The sequence below is a fragment of the Octodon degus genome, unplaced genomic scaffold (genome assembly GCF_000260255.1).
Source record: "Octodon degus isolate 3935 unplaced genomic scaffold, OctDeg1.0 scaffold00043, whole genome shotgun sequence".
NCBI classification, from domain to species: Eukaryota; Metazoa; Chordata; class Mammalia; order Rodentia; family Octodontidae; genus Octodon; species Octodon degus.
The window spans coordinates 13,472,178-13,494,867 of record NW_004524619.1 but is presented as its reverse complement, the minus strand read 5'-3'; the positions used below and the strand labels follow the sequence as shown (position 1 = coordinate 13,494,867).

Genomic DNA, 22,690 nt, shown 5'->3' with positions numbered 1-22,690 from the left:
AGATGGGAATGTACATCTTTCTGTTTTTCAGATTCAGTAGCATATTCAGAAAGTTAAAATAGGTATTCCACACTTTATTTTAAAGTATGTTTTGCATTGAATCATTTTGTCCACTAATGCAAGTGTTCTTCATGGGTTCAAGGTAGACTGAGCTAAGCCATAATGTCTGACGGGCTAGATTTGTCAGGTACATTCATGACTCAAGATACTTGGAGCTGCCTTTCCCAGCTCGCTGGATGCAATGCCTCGCAAGTTGAGGAGCAGCTGTTTATGTACACACAGAGCCATAGACATGTACGTGTAGCTATGCTATGAGTTCAAACACAAAAAGTAACGAAATGATACTGATGTATACCAGTGAACATACTAATTTGCCGTAAGTGATTAAACCTATTCTTTTTCCTCTAGATATTATTGACTGCTGAGATTGGTAATGTAAGCATGCTGCCTATCCAGCTTGTAAAATGCCTTACGACAATTTCCTTTGTTTAAGCAGACAACTCTTGGCTGCGAAATTTGTTTCCAACTCTTTTCCTGGACTCTGAATAATCAGTGTGAGGCGCCCTTGCCCTAAATTGCTTAAGCACCTGTATCCCAGTGACTCTTCCCTCATTGCTGGGACATATACCTGACCCAAAATGAAGGAAGGAAAGGTTTATCTAGCTCACAATCAGTAGAGGTTTCGGTCCCTGCTCAGCTGGCTCCTAGGTAGAGTGGCACATGGCAGAGAGCAGCCTTTCATGGCGGTGGCAAAGAGCAGACAGCGTGGCTGACACTGACAAAAGATCTGCAGAGAGCGAAAGAAGGAGGAGCAGCAACAATGGCGACAGAGAGCAAGTCTCCCTTAAGTTGCATTCATGCTATCTGACAGAGGCTGGGTGTAGTTCTCACACCCATAATCCCAGAAGTTCTCACACCCATAATCCCAGAAGTACTCACACCCATAATCCCAGAAGTACTCACACCCATAATCCCAGTGGCTCATGAGTTAATCACTAACTCTAGAAAACGGGTGGATCGGGACTTAGTCCCAAGCTCTCGAAGTCCGCCCCACAACTGCATGAGGCTTTGGGGGTATAACTAGACCCAAACCATAACAACACATCAACGCCATTAGTTATAAATGAATCTCAGTGTACATTTTCAGAATGTCATTATTCCTTTTAAACATAAAATCAACTGCTATCACTATTCACTATCTATTTCAACCATTTCCTTTGAAAGTAAATTAGAAGTTTAATCATGATGCTGAACCTAGAGAAGCCTGGTGTTCAGCCTGGTTCTCCAGTTCAGTGTCTTTGGCTCTGGGGAAGGCAGAGCTTCAGAACAAGGCTTAGGAGATAATGGTCAGGCAGATCGTGACTCCTGCTGTCCTTATTTTGGCAGGCGCTGAACTCATTCTGTATGCTAATGCTTTTTTCTGAAGAGAGACTCTTCTGCTCACCCCTGGCTTCTCTTTCAGAGTATAATTACCCATGTTGTTAAGCTCTTTTTGTGGAGTCGGTTGGTCAGAGGAGCTCAGTATTGTGGGTATCATCAGACACCCAAAGCAGGCAGAGTGGTCCATAGCTACCCTCTGGCAATGTCCTCGTGTGTCCGCTGTGGCCAATGGAGCACTTCTCTGACCTGCATCCCAAAGCAGTGGCTGATTTGTTTCAGATGACCCAGAGAGTCAGGACAGTGGTGGAGAGACATTGCCAAGGGACCTCGCTTACCTTTCCAATCAGGCGAGTGCACAGATGTCCAGAGTGATTTTTCTTCCTTTTTAAATCTTGGCTGCAGGTTCAATATGCCCCACATTTGACCAGGAGGCAGCTGTGCTTTCTACATTTATGTAGCAGTGGAAAAAGATGATGCTAATCTTGGGGAGCGCTGCTGACCCACAGCCCCTTGGGAACTGTCTACAGCGCTGTTTACAAAACGGGTGGGAATTCTTGATGTGGACTCGAATGGGCACTAAGACGTTCCAGTCTGATCCTGGAGCAAGGGCTGGACAAGTCGTTTTCCTTCCGTGCTAAATGTGTGTTGGGTGCTGCACAGACTGAGGCCTGCTTCAGGCCCTTCCAGGGGAGCGGCACATGCAGGTCACCTTGAGCCTTGCCCTCATGGGGACTGCCTTTTCCCTGTCTTTAAAGCAAGTTACAGTGACTGACCGTGGTTGGCACAAAGCTAGATTGGAAGGTGGGGTGTGGCCCACACTGCTGTGATGAAGCCAGGATCTCAGCCCCTGCAATCTTTGGTAGAGGCTAGGCTAATACTCTTCAGGTTAGGATCGGGAAGTCCATGCTACGTCACGGCCTGGGAGTTGCGTAAATCAGAAGTAAGTCACCATGTGCCCCTGCAGATCCCCTGGGGAAAATTCTGGGGGTACCAGTGCACATAGAAACCTCTTATGGCTCTGAAGTAGAATGACTTTGTGCTTGCCCTCTGGAAAGACGTTGTTTCTAGGTGGAAGAGCTCTGTCCTTGGTCCTTTTGCTAAACTAATATTTGCTCTTCTCTGCCTAGGCAGACTTTCACTATTATTAGTAGTAGCAGCAGCAGCAGTAGCAGTAGTAGTAATAGTGGTGGGAATCGAACTCAGGACCTTGTGCTTGCCAGGCAGAAGTTTGCCCCTGAGCTAGATCCTTGGCCCAGCCTTCAAAGAAACTACAAGAGAGAGCCAGTGTCTTCAGGCCATTTAAGGCTCAGACTAAAATTGTTCATCTGGCTAAAACAGCAAAACAGATCAAGTCACCCTTTTTGTGTGTTGTACATTAAGCCATTTGGGCTACTTTCAGGCGGGTAGTCTAGCTGAAGATGCATTAGTTAAGCATCTACGCGGGCCATCTTTCTGGAAGGAATCCATGAAGGCAAATGGATGAGAACCTCAGTCACAGCTCACTGAAATCCCAGAAGAAAATTCGCAGGTAGTGGACATGCCAGGGCTGCTTGTGTAACCTGGTGCCCTAGAAAGTTAGTTCCACAAGTAAAAGAACTGATTTGCGTGTAGTACTTGGCGTCCTTTCATATATGCAGTAGAGAGCTATTGAACTTTCTTTTACTGTAACCCACAGTGATAGATAGATGATAGATAGATAGATAGATAGATAGACAGACAGACAGATAGATAGAAAGATAGATAAAACAGTTATGTTTAGTGCCTCCCTCACATACCCCTACATAGATAGGAAAACCCAGACTTTGATGAAACCATATTTACCTATTCTGTGTGTTGTAAGTATTTGTCTTGTTAGAATATACTAATATCTTAGTATCAATTTCTTAGGTTGCTGTACCTTTATTTTTTACTATCATCCACAACCTACAAAGTTGGCTTCATGACCCACTGGAGCGCCGGACCTTCCAGTTCGCAGAGCACAGACCAGCAGAGTTCTTGCAACAGCCCGACAGGAGTTCTCCCCATGTCGGGCAGGCCCACAGAGGGAGGCAGATTTGGCCAGAGTCATTCCAGGGTGATTCCATTCGGGAAGGTCCAGGTGTAGAGTGGTCGCGTCCTTCCGCTTTGTCGTGTGGCTGGTGCCCGGGCTAGTCTGCTCATTTTCAACTGGGATATTGTTATTGTTGGGCTTCACAGGCTGGGAGAGGGGCACGAGGTCAGGGAGAGGTCCAGCCGCACTGCACACTCCCGCTCCCTCGCCAAGGTCAGGCCAACTCCGGGGGCTTTTCTCACTTGTCATCCTCCATATTCTTGCCTAATGGATGACAGTTACAGCCGATTTCCTGAGCAGAGACTTAGAGCAATCAGACGTTAATTAAGCTACCATGTCTGATTTAAAGATAACCAAAGATGTGATACTTCACCTCCCCAAACATTTTCAGCCTGCCTTTTAATGCAATTAAAACCATAGCCAGGAGCAAAGAGCATGCAAAGTAGCACGGGATTGGCTTGCTGGGTAATTTAGACCCTTTTTATACATCGCTTCTCACTCTCAGGCAGAAATGGAGAACTGCCCGGCCCCACACACTGGAGGAGAGCGGGCCCCTGAGAATACTATAAATTAACACACAATGAAATTGGATCTAAATTATTAATAGGAAATATTTCTGAATAAGCAGGAGATACCATCTATCCAGTCTTCACCTCTGCTGGGTTTTTTTTTTCCTCTCTCTCTCTCCTAGGATGGCCCCGAAGCTGGACAGACTGTGAAGGTGAGCGCTTCTTATGTGCATACAAATTAATAAGGGGGCAATTATGAGAACTAATAAAAAATCTCAGCAAGTCACTGGCAGCACATTGCTGTTTCATTATATTGTCTTCGAGGTCAAAGAGACCCTCAGTGGTAGAGCCATAAATCCTGGCATTATAAACTGTGCCAAACTATATGTTTCCCATTAGTTTACAAGACGTTTACTTTGGGTAGTAAAACTATTACTGTGCAAACCCCAAATTGGAAACTAAATCAAGAAGTCCGAAAACCCAAACTGAAGTTGGAGACACTACTGGAAGTGCTGGCTAGGCCACAGCACAGGGGCTCTCCGGGTGGGCCTTGGTGGCTCCCTCGTCTGTGGTTTCCTATGGAGTCTGGGACACATACCTTCAATTGTCTTCACAGCCCACTTTGCTTCTTCATTCTCCCGAGTGCAGGGACAGAAATTCTGGTGGCTGTGGTGGCCCTGGGTGTCTGGCTCCCTGTCCTCCTGGCCTTTTGTTTCTCATTGTTCTTCTTTCAACCCCCCAGTTACTCCTTTCTGCTGTTGGTATTTAATTCCAACCTCATGGAGTCAGGAGGGTTTGTAAGTGTGCTAGAGAGAATAGGAGGCTTTCTTAGAAGAACTTCTGCCTCCATATTAAAAACAAGACTAAAATCCTGGGTGCTTGTGAAGCTGAGTTTCAGCCCCCTTCACATAAATGCCAGTTCCTGTGTAGGTAGGTCCTATGCAGAAACCATAGAAAAGGAAGATTTTTGGTGCTAGAAATCAAAAGCAAGTTGGACTAAGGTGCTAATTTTATGCTTCACGAGGTACCATTTTATGGTTTTAAGTTGGCTAATGCTTGGCACCAGGCACGGCCAAATGCACATGATCCCTTTTCAATCTTGGTTCCTATGTAGCTTTACATTTAACACACCTCTTGTGGGACTCGGGGTACAATGCCTGGAAAGCACTTTGGAGGAGTGGCTGCCTCCAAGGGACTGCCACCATTGGGCCACTGCGTTTCTTGTGAAGAAAGAGGGACTAGCTGTCAGATGGCCATGACACAAGCAGTGGTGACTTGGACAGAGGGGTTCTCAGCTCTCCTCCAGCCCACTGTCTACACCCCTTTGTTATCCTTTCAAATATAGAAATACCAGGAAAGGATGTAATACCCCTGGGATTTTTTTTAGGAGATAGATTCTTGAAATAAAAAACCCAAATGCTTAAGCCTAGTTACCCGTTTTTGAACCTCAGGGCTCAAAAGCAAATTCCAACCCCACTATAATAGTTAGATGCTTTATCACAGTAACTATTTTTTTAAAAAAAAAATTTTGGGCCAGGCTGGCGAGCTAGCTCAGTGGTCTAGAGTGCCTGTTTAGGCAGGTTTAGGCAAAACCATATGGACTGTGGTTCAATCCTGGCACCACATGCCTCAGGGAGGGCTGAGCGGACCACACATACAAAAAAATAATAATTTTTATTTATTTATTTGTGTATTCGTGAATTTGGTACAGGGTGTCACCTCGCAGCTCGAACTCATAGTGATCCTCCTGTCTCAGCCTCCCCAGCACTGGCATTACATGTATGCGCCACCATGTCTGGTGTCGGTGGCTGGCTTGGTGTTGGACCAGCCCAGCATGCAGTACCAGGGATCTCCTTGTGCTTGCCATGCAGGCGCTTAGACGACTGAGCTGTCTCCCCAGTCCACAATGACTATTTGATGGAATTCCTTCAGCTGTTGAAAGTGACAGTGTGGAGGTAGAGCTAGTGACGCGGGAGACTGAGCAGTCCTCATTAGGTTGAATCTACAGATCTGAAGCATAGCTGAGATTTGTGTTATATCACCTCAAAATTCTAATGGGGGAAATTTAAAATATTTGCTATGCAAGCAGGCTTAAATAAAGGCAGAATGTAGATTACCGGGGCAAGGAGGGCTTGGGGAGTGATTGCTAATAAGAACGGGTCTTTTCCTAGGGTGATAAAAATTTCATGGCAGTAGATAGGGGTCATAGTTGTAGAACACCATGAATCTACTCAAACTCACTGCATTATACATTAAAAGTTAAAATTTATAGTATATAAGTTAGCTCTACGTTGAAGTAATGAGCAGATACGTGTAGCGGAACAAGTAAACATTAGGTCTAGCAGGGCCAGAAACTATGGCTATAGAATCTTTGACTTCAATTATCCGGCCCAAAATTTGAATGTGTAGATTGGCCTTGGTGATGGCAGTGACAGTTTTATTGTTAACATGCAGTGCTTGCTAGGTAACTCAGTGCGGTTTCTATGACCACTATGATTAACTTGCATGGGGTGTTTTCACTTTATTTTTTAAATTTTAGTTTCCTGATCCATGTGCAGTACACAGTGCTCACGTTCTCCATGTAAAGCTGGTGCCCACACACAGCACATCCGTACTCCTCTGTCTTCATCCCATATTCTCTCCTTCTCCCCCCTCTCAATTCCTTTCCCCTCTGAGAACAATCTACCTTCTATTAGCTTTTATTTTGCTGTTTATTTTCTCTAAAGTCAGCAGATTATATTGTTTTGGATGTATGTCAGTTCTTAATTGTTTCTGAACTGATTACAGAATTTACGCAGAATGCATTAGTGGGGGGCATGTTAAATCTTTTATAATATGTAGTGACATCGCACACAGACACGCACACACTACTACAAACTTTTGAAAAGTTGTTTTTTTAAGACAAAATCATACATAGAGAAGTGTGGGACTTGTTTTGTAAACTATGATTCTTCAAATTAACTTTGGTCTTAGTTAACAGCAAAACATTAATTCTCAGAATTTGGAGCATTCTGGAGGTTGGACCCAGGCCTACACTCCCAGCTGTGTCTCCCTTTATTTTTTCAATTTTATTTGGAGACAGTGTCTTGCTGAGTCACTAAGCTGCCTGGGCTGGGATTGAAGTGGAAATACTCCTGCCTCAGTCTTCGAGAGGGCTGTGATTACAGTCGAGTGCTGCCAACCCCGCCTCTCAGATTTTAAACCTGCTAATTTAGAATGCTGCAGTTGGGACTGGGGAACTTTCTCTACGAAGAAGACTCGTTGCTTACTGGTGAAAATTCATTTACTCTGTCCACGTCTTTTCAGAATGTAGGTGTTTTCTGCCTCAGTTCATCTTGCTGGGAACGACAGCGGATGGCAAAGGCCACATAAGCACAGCACGACTGCTTCTAGCCCTGGGACAGCCACAGCCACTCCAGGGAGCACCACAGCACCTGTGCTGCTCCGCCCTCCCACTCTGAAGAGCATAGTTCAAGGCTGAGCATTTGTACTTTGAAATCCACAAGGTCGCATGTCTTGAAGCAGGTTTGACAGCCAGCCGTAGGCAGTGCAGACCACTCTCTTCATCTTCACCTCTGGGTGATTTGCAGTGTTTGCTTGCTGCCTGGGTTGTGGGTTTGTCTCATGCTAGGTAGTAATGGCAATAAGCCTCGTTGTGGTCTTCCCTGCAAAGCTGCTGCTGCTCCTGGTAATGACGGCGCACTGCTGAGTGAGCCCTTGAACACGGTGCCACTTCAGGCTTTTTGTTTCGGAGGCTTTGCAGGAACGAGGGTGGCCTGGTTCACGCAGTAAGGCACTAACAGCAGGAAAAGGGAAATAGCAAGCAAAAAGAGTGGCTTCTTATTCCACAATTGATCGTTAGCTCTCCTGTTTTGGATTTAACAGTGGCAGGACGCTGCCATCCTCCAGGTAACGATTGCATGAACAGCACAGGCTTGAGAGAAACCCTTCCATTTGAGTCACATAACTCCGCAGAGCAGTCCTCTGCGACTCCTGCCCAGTACAGCCCCCTACAACTCCCAGTCCATTCCTCCTGCCTTCATTAGTTCTGCCAGGCATTCTACACTGTTTTCATGTTGGTTTATGCGCGTTTCTTTTGTTTGTGCAGTCCCTTAGATTGGAAGCTTTCTGAGGATCTAAATTTGTGATTGTTTCTGAGGGGGCTGAGAATTTTCGATCCCAAAATATGGTGTGTGGAGGCTTGCTATTTAGAAGAAGAAGAAATGAAGAAAACTATGGAAATAAGATGCTTACTCTCTGGTCTTGTCCCAACTTCCTGCCCTGAAGTAAACCACAAAAGTGATATCTGAGCTCCTACTTACCCTAAAAGCAGGTCCTAAGACTCTCATTCCAAAAAAGCTCTGCCTTATGCTTAAAGGCTAAGATGACTGAACAAACAGACTTTACCAAATTTCTCCAGGATTTTGCCTTGCACCACACCCCTTTGTCCTCCATGTTTGTGTCTGACTGCCCACAGAAGGGACAGTTTTCTTATTACATGGGTCTTCTTTTCTGAAGCCTCTTGGGTCACATGAAACTCAAATTTGTTATAGTTTTCTCTTGTTAATCTATACTTTTTATGAGGAGTTAGCTAGGAACCTCATGATGGGTAAGGAAAAGATATTACTTTTGCTACCTTACGTTTCTGTAATTTTGTTTGGGGAGAAGAATAGAGGAACTAGGATTTTGTGTGATAAAACACACCTCTAAGTTCTTAACTCCAACTAACATGAAGTATCAGTTAGTGTGGGGCTGGTGAGATAGCTCAGTGGTCTAAAGCACCTGTGTAGGCAAGCTTAGGCAGGGCGGGGACTAATGTTTGATCCCAGGCACCACATCCTGCACCAGCCCCGTCCCCAGGGTGGGCTGAGCCAGCCACACACACACACACAAAGAAATATCAGTTAATGTGTATTTGTTTTCTGGTGAACAGTCAGGAGTGTGCTTTCCTGAGATTTCTATCAACTACATCTCCAGTTAAGGCATCATCAACAAAGACCAAACTTTCCACCAATCAAGTTCCCATATCATAATCCAAAAATGGAATTCTGACAAACCAAGCCATCCAAGCAGTAGTCATCCCTTTGAAGGCATATTGCTTAATAAATATAACATAAGCTATCTTTTAGGGCAATTACTATGCACATCTTAGGGTGGGAGGATGTTTAAACGTATTAAAGGGAAAGATTTATGCTACACAGGTAATCCGGAATCTTGTAAGAACTGTCTGTAGCATATAGTTGCTTACAGTCCTCTATGTTTATAGTACTTCAAAGCCTTGCCGATATAATTTTATGGTATTGAGGCAGTAGGAAGCATGTCTTAATAACTGTTAGAATATCAGCAAATACTTTTTAGGTTGCTCTAGAAAACAAGAAAAAGAGTTCTTTAAAGAAATGTGATTTAAAAAAAAATAAATAAAAGCTGCTGTTCACTGAGAGGTCTTTATGGTCCTAGATCAAATCCTTCACATGACACAGAGGCTTGGCTAGTTTTTCATTTCATGAACACAGAAGATTTTAGCTTTAGTCTAATATCTAACAGGTGTGGGCTTCAGTGAGAAGATCTGAAGCAATAATAGCTCTGTAACTTACTAACTGCGCAGTCCTGGGCCAGACCTTAACCTCTCAGAGCATCCACCTATTGGCTCATTTTTCAAGCAAAGAGACCCACTTACCATCCTACTGCTCAGAATAAGCTGATATTGACAGCTGGTGGTGTGTGGAGTGGAAGTTGGCTGGGATTTAGACACACGCATGGAATTTGGAACCCAGAGCACTTCAGTTCAAGCCCCAGCTCTGGGGCTTACTATCCCTGGGATCTTCTGTACAGTTCTCAGTATCAGCCTTAACTTTAATTTTCTCACCTGCAAAGGAAGTGTACCCAGAATCCATAGCATTTGCTGTCCTGCTGAGTTCACTTAATTAACATACACTGAGTTTTCTCGCTTTTAATTACTGCCTCCTAACTTAAAATCTTGAGAAAAACTTCCTCTCATCATATGACTGGGGCTGTTTGAAAATCTTCTTTGAATTTGTTATAAAATTGGCCATTTGAATGCTCAGAATTCTGCCTTTTTATAATTGGGGGACAATATAGACCCCTTCTTTCCTGATAGATTTGGCTCTCCACAGAGGTCCTGAAGTCATGGGTGCGAATCAGCAGAGACCTTCATGGTGACCCAAAGTAGGTTTTCATAGCGCAGCACTTCTGGCTCCTGTGCTGAACGTGCAGATCCGACGTGGGGTCCGGGGGTATTTGCACAGAAGCCACAGAGATTATGGTGCACAGGGCAGCCGAGCACAAAGCTGCTTACAGAAAGGGGTGGTAGCAGGCGGTGTAGGGGAGTCCTTACGCGGTTACTGCCCGTATCCTAATCCAACTATGAAGAAAGATGTGGTACACCCAGAAAGAAAGAAACATGTCTTCAAAATGAAAAGGACTTTGTTATTCATTATTTTGATCTGGAAAGAAATTTCAAGAGAGCTTAAATTTGTCAAAGGACTTTTATCCTTTGATTAAAGCCAGAAGGAACAGTGCCTTGCCTCTGTTTATACCTAATGCATGTATTTACTGCCGGAAGAATTAGTATCTTCAGGACTCAGTAGCTTTTATCTTGCAGAATTGCCTTATAATTTGCATCTGTTCCCAGAGTAAATCCAATTTGACTGAGTTTGGTAAACCAAAAACAGTTGCGGTTCTCAGGGGCTGGGTGTGGGAGTACATGTGGGATCAGGCCTTTGAGGGTGATGAAGCTAGAAACCTTCTGTCTTGTAAATGTCTCAGAGGCCTCTTACCCTTCCTGATGATTTAAAGACAAAACCCTTCTTTTGTCCTACTTTTCCTGGCAAGAGGGGGAGGCCAGGAACCTGCCTGTTGTCTTGGGGAATTTCTTCTCTCCCACGAAACCTGCAAACCCTCACCTAAAAAGACAACACAACATTCACAATTTCCATTTCTAATTGGTTAACGTTGATTTCTACGATGCCAGTTGGGTCAAAGGACTGAAGAAAAATGGACCAAGCTGCCCAGTATTTCCATGTAATCGTTTTCTTCTTTTCTTGCCAAGTCACTGGCAGCAAAGGCAGATAGATGGCAGTGGGAACAGATCTTGTAGTGAGGATGGGGGAAATACAGGGCAGCTACTAAAATACACCTAGGAAGAGGGGGTCTCTATTCACACTGCATGGTTACAGACCCGGAGCTTGCACCAGCCACCTGTGTGGCCCTGTGCAAGACAACTTTTGTGAATCCAGTATTCATTTATAAAGCTGTAAAATGAGACCCTCAATGGTGTCCTGCCTCTTACAGCTGTTGTGAATATCAAATAAGTGAATCCACTTGTAGGCTTTTAAAACCGTGTCCGGGGTTGGGGAGATAGCTCAGTGGGCTAAGTGCCTTCCTGGCAAGTGCAAGGACATGAGTTTGGTCCCAGGTACCACATGTCCTGCAGACCCCAAAACTGGGCATGGTGGTCCTTGCCTGTAGTACCTGTCCTGGGGAGGCTGAAACAAGAGGATCACTATGAGGCTGAACTGTGAGTCCCTGCACCAAATAAATAAGTGAATAAATAATAAAACTGCACCTAGCATATAGTGATGTCTCTAGAAATGTTTGCTATTAGTTTTATAATTTTTACTTAATCCTTAGAATAAGTTTCAAGAATGAAGTTTTGTACTTCAATATTTTCTACTTAAGGAAGTCAACGTTCCTAGAAACAATGTTGTGTACAGAAAAGCACAACCCACCTCTTCCTCGTACTTTGCTGTCTGCCTGTTCAGAAAACTACCTGGTGTCTGACTACTATTCACTACCAACAGTAGGTGCTCACAGAGAGGTTTCATAAGGATTTTGTCCCGCCAATTAAGCTATATGCTCTTGCTGTGCTTGTAGTAACATTGAATTTCATCTAAAAATATCCAGATAATTCTCCCTATTTAGCTTAATATGCAGGTGAAGGTTAACTAACCTAAATATTGCTTTGTTGCTATTTGTCAGTTCATAGCAGAATTATATGTTTTAGATGCTTATTTTTTCATTAGTGGTACCAAACAAATTCCCTCAGTAATTGGAGGCTATGACATAAAGCAGAGTGGATATTTGGCTGTTTAGTTTGTCTTAAGGTCTTTTTACCATCAATGTTTGAGAGGATTTAGTGCACCGCCATTTATACCTGGGGCTCAGGGCTTGGAATTTCTGTATACTTGTTATGAATTCAAATGCACTGTGAAAATTAAAGTATTTTGTAGACCCTAAAATTCTACATAAATGTAAGGTATTATTTAGAGGCTTCTTCCCTCTGCTGCTGTAGTAATGAGGCCAGTTACTATCATTATTTTGCTATTGCCTATTAGGTGTTCAATAAATAATCACTGAAGGAATTATTCTTTCTCAGCATTTTGCTATGCATGTTTCAAGCCTAGGAAGCAATGCACTGCATAACATTCTCTAATCCCCTTGTCATCAGCTCTGTCTGAGTTTGTCCTAAACCTATGACATTGAAATTATTTGTCTCAGCAAATCATTAGTTCTACAAAAGCAAGTAAAATAAATGGGGCCAAAGTCATCGCAGGACAATCATTCAGTACTTGTGGTCAAATGCAAGTGGCCACTTTATTTTCAGTAGATGACCTCTGTGCTGGAACTCATACCCTGTCTGTTAACGCAGGATGGACAGGGAGAGCCTGTAAAATCAGGTGTGTCGTGGTTGAAATTGGGCATTTCAGCTGAAAAAGGACACAGATGTTATGGAGTTTTATTTCAGAAATTATTAAAAGGAAGAAATGGCAAAATATAAGAGCAGGTTGCTTTAAGGTATCTGTGTAAATTTTAAAATATGGAGATCTTTCTAATGCTTAGAAATCGGGACACAAATCCAGTGAGATTGCTGGTAGGAGGGGAAAAGTAAAAGCACATTATAGAATGTGACAAGCCCTCAACTCTGAAAGGTTTCAATTTTAAATTTGGAAAAGTATACTTTGTTGTTGATTATATTTTTCATATTTTTAGAGGATTTTTGGGGGGCAGCTAGCTCAGGCTGCCTTAAGGGTGGGTCTGGTAAGGCATGAGGATCTGGGGATCGAATTTTTTCATATTTTTAAATACAAGTCATAATTGAAGTATATTTTAAGAGAAAAATATGTAGCTGAATGTATTCACTTTTTGCTTCACAAAGCCCCACCTGGAGAATTTTCCACGAAGAAATGAGTATTAAAACAAATTATTTTTGCTTTATTATCTTTAACTAGTTAATTCACCTCCTATATCTAGATCTCTAAGAATGGGGATCATGAAATAGATTTTTTAGAAGCCTGAAGTTGATGGTTAACCAGATTTATAAACTATTGTTTTATTCATCTGTGTGAATATATTTTAATTCTCTGTCTAGATGACCTCAACTTGATTTTTACTCCTATATTCATCCTGAATTATTCAGTTCCTTTCAGGGGCTCTTCTTAGGCTGATATGCCAAGGCGATTAATAAAATAATTCTCAAGACCCAAAAAGCAGCTGGAAAGTAAGGATCTGAAGGTTGAGCCTGGGTCAGGTGGAAGCTGCTTAATGAATAATAGATACAGCAGCCTGTGAACCACAGGCCTGGGAGAGTTAGAATAATGGTCTTCCTAATGATATTTGAGTGAAAAACATGGGGCTAGTAAGACTATAATGGCTTGTGGGCAAACAGTGAGAAATTCTGCACCCCTACCCCAGCCCTAGGCGAAGTCAGTCAGGGCTTGCAATTTTGACTTCACAGGTCCAGCCCATGCCTTTCAGCAGCTCCTTCCTCTGGAGAGGACATTGGCCCACCAAGATCAGGAAAACAGGCGCATTGCCGAAATGCTTCTCAATCAAGTTACTCCCAGTCCTCAGGTAAAATGGGGAAAGAACAACGGTTTAAAGTTCTAGTTTTGGGTGGGCCAAATAGCTCAGTGGATTAAAGTGCCTGCAAGCAGGCCTGGGGCCAGGGACAATTGAGACTGGGCGTGGTGGCACAAGCCTGTAATCCCAGCTCTTGGGAGGCTATAAACAGACGGATCACTAGAGTCTGATTTAGTAGTGAGACCCTGAATACCCTGTAGACCCTTCCCTAAAAATAAAAAAAAAAAAAATCTAAATAAAAGTAAAGTCCTAGTTTCTCTCAATAGAAAGAAAATACGGTTGGGCACTGATGAAATGAAAACTCCCATTTTTTTCTTCAATGGTTTATTCCTTGAAATATGTTTTCTTGTTCCCATATTACATAAAAAATGATATAGAGTTGTTTAAAATGTTGACCTCATCCACGGTGGCTTGGAAGGATAAACAGCACTGAATGAACAAAGTGAACACACCAACCGTGTTCCCGTGTCACGGTGTGTGTCACCCTCTCACCCTCACCTTCACACTCACATCTTCCGCTCTGGAGTTTCCACATCGGTACCTGTCCCTGGAAGAAATATTTCCTTATCATGTGTTAATCCTTGTGCTCTGAAAAGCAATCCAACAGGGCCCTTTATTTGTGTTTCAAATCATCTGTTGGTTGTGCATAGTATAAATTCCCAGATGTAACCAGGTCCCAGCAGGATAATTTTGATGGACTGTTCAATTGCAGAAGGAATAAATAGGATTCCAAGCTCAGTTCTGCCTACCAATGACCCTGGAATCCAGGGCCTCACTGAGTCTCACTCTTGGGGAAGTGACTCAGAGAAGGAGATGATTCAGAGGATCACAGAAGGTCCATGTGGCATTGTCTGCTAGCCTATAAACACTCTGCACACCTGTACACACACACACACATCCCTCAGGTCTGTCTTTTGTCTTGTGTAAGTGGAAGCCCAGGGTGTGGTGAGGCAGCTGCTTCTGGTTCTGAACAGCTTCTGGCTGTGGTTGATGCTGAGCTTTTCCTCATGACCAGGAGCCCCCTCTCCCCGCCTCCCATTCAGCGAGCATCATGACTGCTGTGCTTCCCCTTTTAGGATCCATTCTGTAGTTTATTCTTCCAGCACCTACTACGTGCCAGTTAATGGCACAGGCCCTGGGAGACCAGGTCAAATGAGAAGTTCTCTCTCTCTCTCTCTCTCTCTCTCTCTCTCTCTCTCTCTCTCTCTCTCGTTCTTTCTTCTCCACCTCCCTCCTTCCTCATTTTCCTTTGTTTGTACTACTAAGGACTGAATCCATGGCTTTCACACTGACCCATATCCCCAGCCCGTTATATTTATTTATCTTTATTTCACTAAGAGCCCCACTAAGGTTGGCCAGATTGGGCTTGAGCTCCCTGGGCACGATACTCATCATCCCAGAAGTTTGGAATACTCAGGCATGACAATCAAAAGCTTGCGTTCAGCCTGGGCTACTTAGCCACTTAGCAAGTTGGTGTCTCAAAACAAAAATGAAAAACGTGTTTGAGATGTAACTTAGCGCAAAAACCTTGGATTCAACCACTTGTGACCCTGACCCAAGAAGGGGGGTGTTTGCCTAATGGGCATGACACAGTGATTCAATATGCAGCACTAAAATGAAAGAATAGGCCAAAGGCTGGAAGATCTTCCCCATTTCACAGCTAAGAAAACTGAGACTGAGGGAGGCTCTGCACTTTGCTTGGGGATCCCAGCCAGGCCTCACATCCTGGTGCTGTGCAGAAAGTTAACATAGGGTGGGCATAATGTTGCTGGCCTGGTCAACATTCCATCATGAAAAGCAGAAGCAGATTAATCCATTGATGTGCTAAGCACCCAATCCAGTCGCTCATGGTCAGATCAGCTCTCCAGGGCTCCCCTGATGTAGTGAAGCCGACATTAGGATTAACTAGCACAGGCAGAGTGTCCCTTCATGGAGGTGATTCAAAAAAAGGTGCATGGATGAGGCAACCTTCACCCAGAAAACAGCATACTGAGGAATGACAGGGACACGCCCAAGTGTAGAAGACTGTTCTATATAGTGGGCCTAGTGAGGCGGATGCATTTCCTGTGCTTTGCAGTAGGAAGAGAGCTTGGGAGGCGTTTACAGTAGAAAGAAGAGAGGCTGGAGATGTTTGAAAACGTGAAGAAGGAAGCAGTGGTATCAAGCTTTTCAGACTCCAATAAGTTGATTTACTTATCTTTGAAATGTACTTGATGCTTTAGTCATATGCCAAAGGCGGATGGTATCTCACAAATATATAAAATATTCCCCTTCGTTGATTTGAATTTAAGTTTTCACTCTGACTTTTCCAGAACTTGAATAATTAGTATGTCATATCTTTGATGGTCACTACGGTAGATCCTAGCATGCCGGTAAACTCCCCTGTTACTTGGCAGCTACAGAGTCAGAATAGGTTGGATCCTTTCTTTATGTTCAGGTGCCAAGCTTGTTGGGTGAAAGCTCGTGGTTGGCAAGCTTCTGTAAAGGACTGGAGAGTAAACAGTTTAAGCTTCCAGGGCCAGATGGTCTCTGCCACAGTTATAAAACTGCCTTTATAACATAAGAGCAGTCACAGAATTTATGTAAATAAATTTGCATAAATATGCATGGGTATGTTCCAATAAAACTTTATTTGTAAAAAGACAGTAGGCTAAATTTGGCCTGGGGTGTAATTGGCCCACTGCTGGTCTCAGGCAATTCTCTCGCTCACGTAAGTTGTATAATTAGTCATTATTTAAGGCCCCTGGAAGGTAGGCCTAAATGACTCCACGGATCGCGATTCCCTCTTCTCGGTTGGCTTGTGTGTGTTGGCTGCGGGCAGGGACCCTTCCTCACTCCTGCTTGGGAGGAAGAAAGCAGATCGCTCCGACCTCTGCTGGCAGCCTCTTCATGATTTCAGAGCCTGTTTACCTCAGAATGAAGCAGACGCTCACCTGAAACCCCAATGGCGGAACGAGCCTGCATCTCTGGAGACACTGCTCCTTGCTGACTTCACCGGCCCTGACGCCTGAACTGCACACAGTACCTCGGGACTTGGTACTTAGCTGATCCTACCAAGTCCTCCATTGTTGAAGCCAAGCCGAGTTGCCTCCCTTGGCCACTTGCAGGAGAAGACATGCTCAACCAGGTCGTGTGCTCTGAACTGTTCAATTACTGATCATCCTTAATATACTTCACCGGCAGTTTGAGCAAACCATTTATTTCTAAAGTGCTTTTTGCCCATCTGCAGCACTGATCAGATGCTGATGTGAATCTCTGAATGAAAGTCTGCGGATCAATGGCCCTGGAAGGGCTTCACTTCCAATAGGCTCCCTGTGGTGCATGACCACACAGCCATCCCATTAACTTTAATGATGGTGGGGGTGCCTAAAGTGGGCCCCGCTAGTCTACGCTCCCCTTCGCTTCAGCACTGAATCTTACCCTGCGGCGAATTCTTCAGTGTAAAGCGTGAGCACCAGTACCATTCACTTCGTGGTCGCTATTAATATATTCAGAACACTGTCTCTCCCAGGAAAGCCGTTCTAAGTGAGTACATTAAAAATGAATCCTCGGCCTCATTGCGGGCTGAGAGAAAACTCTAGAGTCAGGGACATCAATAGATTATTATTGATTATTATAAGATCCAATAGCATCAAAAATATGGCTCAAAACAATTACTGTAGCTACATTAGCAAATTATCAAATCCATAACTTGCTTGGGAGCCGGCCTCGGAGATTTAAATAAATACGCCAGCGGGAGGAAAGTTGTATTTTAGGAACGTGACAAGTGGGGCTCGGATAGAGAAATTTATGATTTAATTTGCTCTGCAATCTAATTGAGAATAACTATTGGATTTCTAAAAAGTGAACCTTGATTAGGCTTAGGTGTCAGAAATAAACTGGAAATATGGGTCATATACGCTTTTAGGAGGGTCTGACAGGAAGAGGGAAGGAAGGCAGACACTGCTCTTTTTCGTGTGACCTTCAACCCTTTTCTCTGTGTTCTTATTTTCTGTGTTCAGATAATTGGGTTATACCTGAGACTAGCTGGCTCTTCCCAGAGATTTGCTTTTTCCTTTCTTCACCAAGTGTCAATTTTCCCCCATTTAGAAATAAATCAATTTGAAATGAAATTACCTGGAGCATTCATTTTTCACCACCTAGTAAATGAGTCTCTCGAAAGAACAGAAGGTCCTCCCTTTTCAGCTCCGGCTTCATAAAATCCTTCTCTTAGGAAGAGGTGGTACGGAACTGATTTCCCTGCCTCCCCAGCGTTTTCATCTGTAGTGGATTACTGGGCAATGTTTGCTCTGCAAAATGCACACTGGCATGTTCGTAGGGTCCTGCGCGTATTTCCGGAAGATCTAAGCTGATGTCTACTTGGTTGAGGTTTCTGCCCTCCAGCAGGTTGGGCAGCAGCTGCCTGTGGCGATGCTGGTCAGCGCTGCAGCGGTCCATCTGCAGCCCTGGCCTCAGCTGCCGGTCGATGACAGGCACACTGGTGGTTCCGATTTTAGGAACGGATTGCCTCACCCTCCCTTCACTTTAGGAACACAGAAAAGCAATTTTCACACAGATAAAGGAGATTTGGGAGTGATCTGTGTAGAACTGGCAAGTGGATTTCTACCGGCAGTCAGCAGAAGCTTGAAAACTCAGCTGAGAAATGATAAATTGCTGCTAACTGTCCTAATTATCCCTTGACACTCTGTGGTGAAGCCTGACTAAATTTTGCTGAAACCTACAAATAAGGAAGAAATTGAAACTTTAATAAATTATACATAGTGTAAACACTTTAAAAAGGAGAGAGATAATCATAGCAAAAGCGCGCATATTTATCACCCAATACTCTCCTAAGTCTTATAAAAAAGTAGGGGTAAGGTTGGGGAGTGTGTTACATTGTCATTTTAATTGCAAACCCAATTGATTATACACAGTGTGCTCATTAGGTTAAAAAAGAGACTATGAGCCAGTTCCCAAGGTCATTACATTAGTAGACATGGTAAGCATATAATTGCTCGTAACTTGACTTGTGAACCTCGCGTTCTCCTCTGTAAATATCATAACCAACACACTGGCTTGGAAGGGGTGCACCGTGACTACGCTCATCCACTTGTCCTGGCGCAGGCATCTTACAGTACTTCGTCTTTCATACCTCATGTAGTTCTGGCCTTAGAGCAGTCAGCAAGTGAATCTACATCGACAGAGGTGATGATGAGGACTTTATTTCTTTTTTCTTTTCTTTTCTTATTTTGTTTTTTGTGGCCAGCTCAGCCCACCCTGGGGTCGGGGCTGGTGTGGCATGCGGTGCTGGGGATTGCACCGTGGTCCCTGCGCGCTTGCCTAAGCAGGTGCTTTAGACCGCTGAGCTGTCTCACCAGCCCAACTTTTTATTTAAACAAGGACTTTATCCCACTTTTCAATAACCCCAGTTAGAAAAGTTTCTTTCTCTTTTTTAATTTTCTTTCTTCTCTTCTTGTAAGCCAACAGCCTGTCTCTGAAATCACTGCTCTTTGTCTTCTGCTCGATTTCCTGGACTGCCGGTGTGACTCTTCTACTTCTTTTTCCTGGAAGCCTTGTAGGAATTGGAAGAGACTGTTGCTCTCTCCACGAGAACTGATTGACGACGGTACCTTTGACATGATGTGATTTTCCTACACCTCCACTAAACTTGTTCCCCACATGTTGCTGTTCTGTATTTAAGCATGTGGCCTGGAGTCACAGGGAGACAGGAACAGATACTCATTACAGAGTCAGCCTGCAGCCTCTCAGTGAGTACTCTCACCACAAGGGTGGTCTTACCAACCACAAGGTGAAGGCCTCTATGTTCTTACTGCACGGGAAGTTTGTACAAAGTGAAGCGGTCATGGAGGCCCTGAGCACACGCATTGTCTATGTGCATTCTTTTGGCTTCTTACGGCATTCTGACAACTGATGAGTCTAACTGGCAACACCAGAGTTCTGCAAAGTCATCACCATTGGGACCACTTGGTGAGAGCTGGCGTAACTCCTCAATGGCACCTCAGACAAATCCTAGCCGTGGAATGAATCCAAGCTAATATTCTTAATGAAGTGATGGTCTGCTGTTCACACCTACAGCGTTTGCATCGTCTCCTCTCGTATTTGACACCTCTTATGTGTTCGTGCCCATAATTTCCCTACCGGAAGGTACACAGAGGGCATCTGGGGACCTTCGGACCCTTTGGAGGGTCACAATTGGAAGCCTAAAGCTAATGAAAAAATCTAACTTGTGAAATTCCAAGTGCCAGGGGATCAGAGCATGTTTCAAGCATTTGAAAGTGATGGGACTCTTCTGTGGGAAAATTCACTACTTACAGAATATTGTGTTTCCTTTCAAGGATTGTCTGCTCCTAGGACCTATCTGGATTGCTAGACACAGCTCTCCTGAGCTTCTTTGTTCCAACTCGGTATGCAGAGAAAAATGTGGAATCCATGGGGTAAATCCTGAGGATGACTACAAAGAGCCCAGTCCCAGTCAGCTAAGAGATGTAGTTTTGTGAAATGTCTCCCTTATTTATAAAAGTTGCATAGTTTACGGAATAAAATCTGACTTCATCCTCTCTTACCTGTGTGGTTTTAAACTAGAGTTTTAACCATCTCTGCCTGTTTCCTTGTCCATAAAACTGGATTAACTTCACTCCCTTCCTTTAGGATGCTGCAGTAAGTGAGGCTGAAAATGAGAGGGCCTCTGCAGAGCTGGGCTGATGTGTTTCACTCACCAATGGCTACGGAGAATCCACTGTGTGCATCGTCTTGTCTAGCATCTGTGAGGAAGGCAGTGAAAGAGGCCAGTGTTGCCTTTGCCCTTAAGGAGAGACTCATCCTTCTCCCCTTGTCATAACCCCTGCAGAGGTGTTTGCTATCACCCCTGAGGGAAAGAAAAGGCTAATTAGAAAGGCACAGGAAGTCCTGGAGAAGAGTGAAGGTGGCGCCAGTTCATCTGCAGCCTCCCCCGACTGTTCATGGGCCTGGGATTGTTATTAATGGTGAGCAGATGGTTTCTAGGCAGGCCAGCTCAGTGAGTTAGGCTGCCCAGTACTTTGGAATTTATCTAATGTTGGAAATGGAAGCTTCCTGTGTGCAGTGAGGGACTGCGGGCTGAAGTGGGGGTCCTGCTTCCAGAGGACAGATATTGACAGAGCCCCTGCAGTGAGGACCATTGCACTGTGTGCCTGCAGTGGGGATTCTCTTGACAAAAGAGTCAGATGATTAAGAATCTGTTTCAATTAGTCTGGTTAAGAATGTTATTCTGACGTTAAATTTGCACACTGCAATGTGAATACTTTCCTAATCTCTCTCTCTCTCTCTCCCTCTCCCTCTCCGTCTCCCTCCCTCCCTTCCTCTTTCCCTCCCTCCATCCCTCCCTCCTCCGCGTGTGTGTGTGTGTGTGTGTGTGTGTGTGTGTGTGTGTGTGTGTTGGGTTTCTGGGTTTCTCTTGGAGCTTCTGTAGCAGCTGCTGATCTGAGCTGTCCCAAATGTGATTGGTAGAAGGTAAGAACAGAGAAAGGAACTCATGTTCAGATATGCGAGGCTCTCCCTGGGTGGGACGTTTCCCGGCAAAGCAGGAGATTGGTGGCTGCTCTGTGCCTCTAGGAGGGCATCCTGCCTCCCCCATCCCACCTGCTGCAATGCCCACTGCCACCTTCTCAGCCTGACCCATGGGGACATTCGTTAGGCAAACACTCTACCATCTGCTATAGTGGAGGCTTCCAGAACAGAACAGAAAACAGGTGTGGTGTCAAAGTAACTTAGTGAGGAGACAAGTCAAGAAGGGTTTGGAAAGCAGTTTGTGATATTCTGAGCTTTGCTTTCTCCATCCTGGGCCCTTGGCTCCTGGGCCTGCAACACCATGGCCCATCAGTGGCTGGCCCTGCCTGACAGTATGGGCTCTTGGTGGCTTCTGAGAAGGACACTTGGGATTGTCTTCTACTTTGGACAGACACAGTCAGGGATGGTGGTGAAAGCCTCCTTGGGTCCTTCTGGGTGTGCGGCTCCATTGGTGGCACGGAGGTCGGGGTCTGTGGCAGTGGAAGTGTGAGTTTTATTTAACTGGCTCTCTGATGGTTTGTTGTCAGAGCTGTTCCTTCTGTCAAATGAGGCCTGGACTTGGCTTTTTCTTTTTCCTTTTTAAACTGCAAAAAAGAATATATATGTGTGTTCTCATTGTTTCTCTGAGAATATGTTTTATACAGGGATCTGTCCCAAGATCCGTAGTGGGAGCCAGAAAACCCAGGTAATGCAGAATCCAGTATATACAGTTCAATGTTTTTGATATCTGTACCTATAGATCTATGATAAAATTTAAATTATAAATTAATCATAGTAAGAGATTAGCAACAACAATAAAACAATTCCATCCCTATTGGAATAAGAGTTATATACAACTTACAAATGGTTTTTAGAATTTTCAATGTAATGTTTTGTGGCCGCAGTTATTTGTAAGTAACTAAACCGTAGAAAGTAAGGTTGTGCGAAAGGGGGAACTATGGAGGCAATGAGTGACCTTTCATGAAGGGGTCCGTGGTACGCCATCTTTCAGTAAGTGTGATGAACACCTGTCTGCATTAACTGCAATGCCTTGTGTTTGTTTAGAAATTTACAGTTGACAATGGCCTGATGCCACACGTGCTACCTTGTTCTTCTGTTCCACTGTTGGAACAGAATGGCATAGGAAGAAGGCCCTCAGTGTCCCGTCGGCTGGGTTCCAATCCCAGCTGTCCTCTTTGCTAGCGGGGTCACCCAGCCGCTTAGCAGCTGTGAGCTCCAGTTCCCTCCTCTGCTAAAGGGAGATGGTGGTGGTGACCGACTGCCGAGTTGTTACAGGAATCTGGAGGGTTAAGGGGGGGCCCTGGACTCACATAGTGCCTGGCAGGTC

General features: G+C 44.4%; 1 protein-coding gene across 1 annotated transcript in view; it reads left to right on the top strand.

Moving 5' to 3' along the window:
* Positions 1-1,343: 1,343 nt before the first annotated feature.
* Positions 1,344-22,690, top strand: part of Fhit (fragile histidine triad) — a 407,319-nt gene continuing 385,972 nt past the window's right edge. Inside the window, exons 1-3 of the mRNA XM_012514830.1 lie at positions 1,344-1,358; positions 1,570-1,731; positions 4,122-4,151. Of these exons, the coding sequence (XP_012370284.1) occupies positions 1,344-1,358; positions 1,570-1,731; positions 4,122-4,151 (207 nt within the window). The remainder of the gene's footprint in view (positions 1,359-1,569; positions 1,732-4,121; positions 4,152-22,690) is intronic.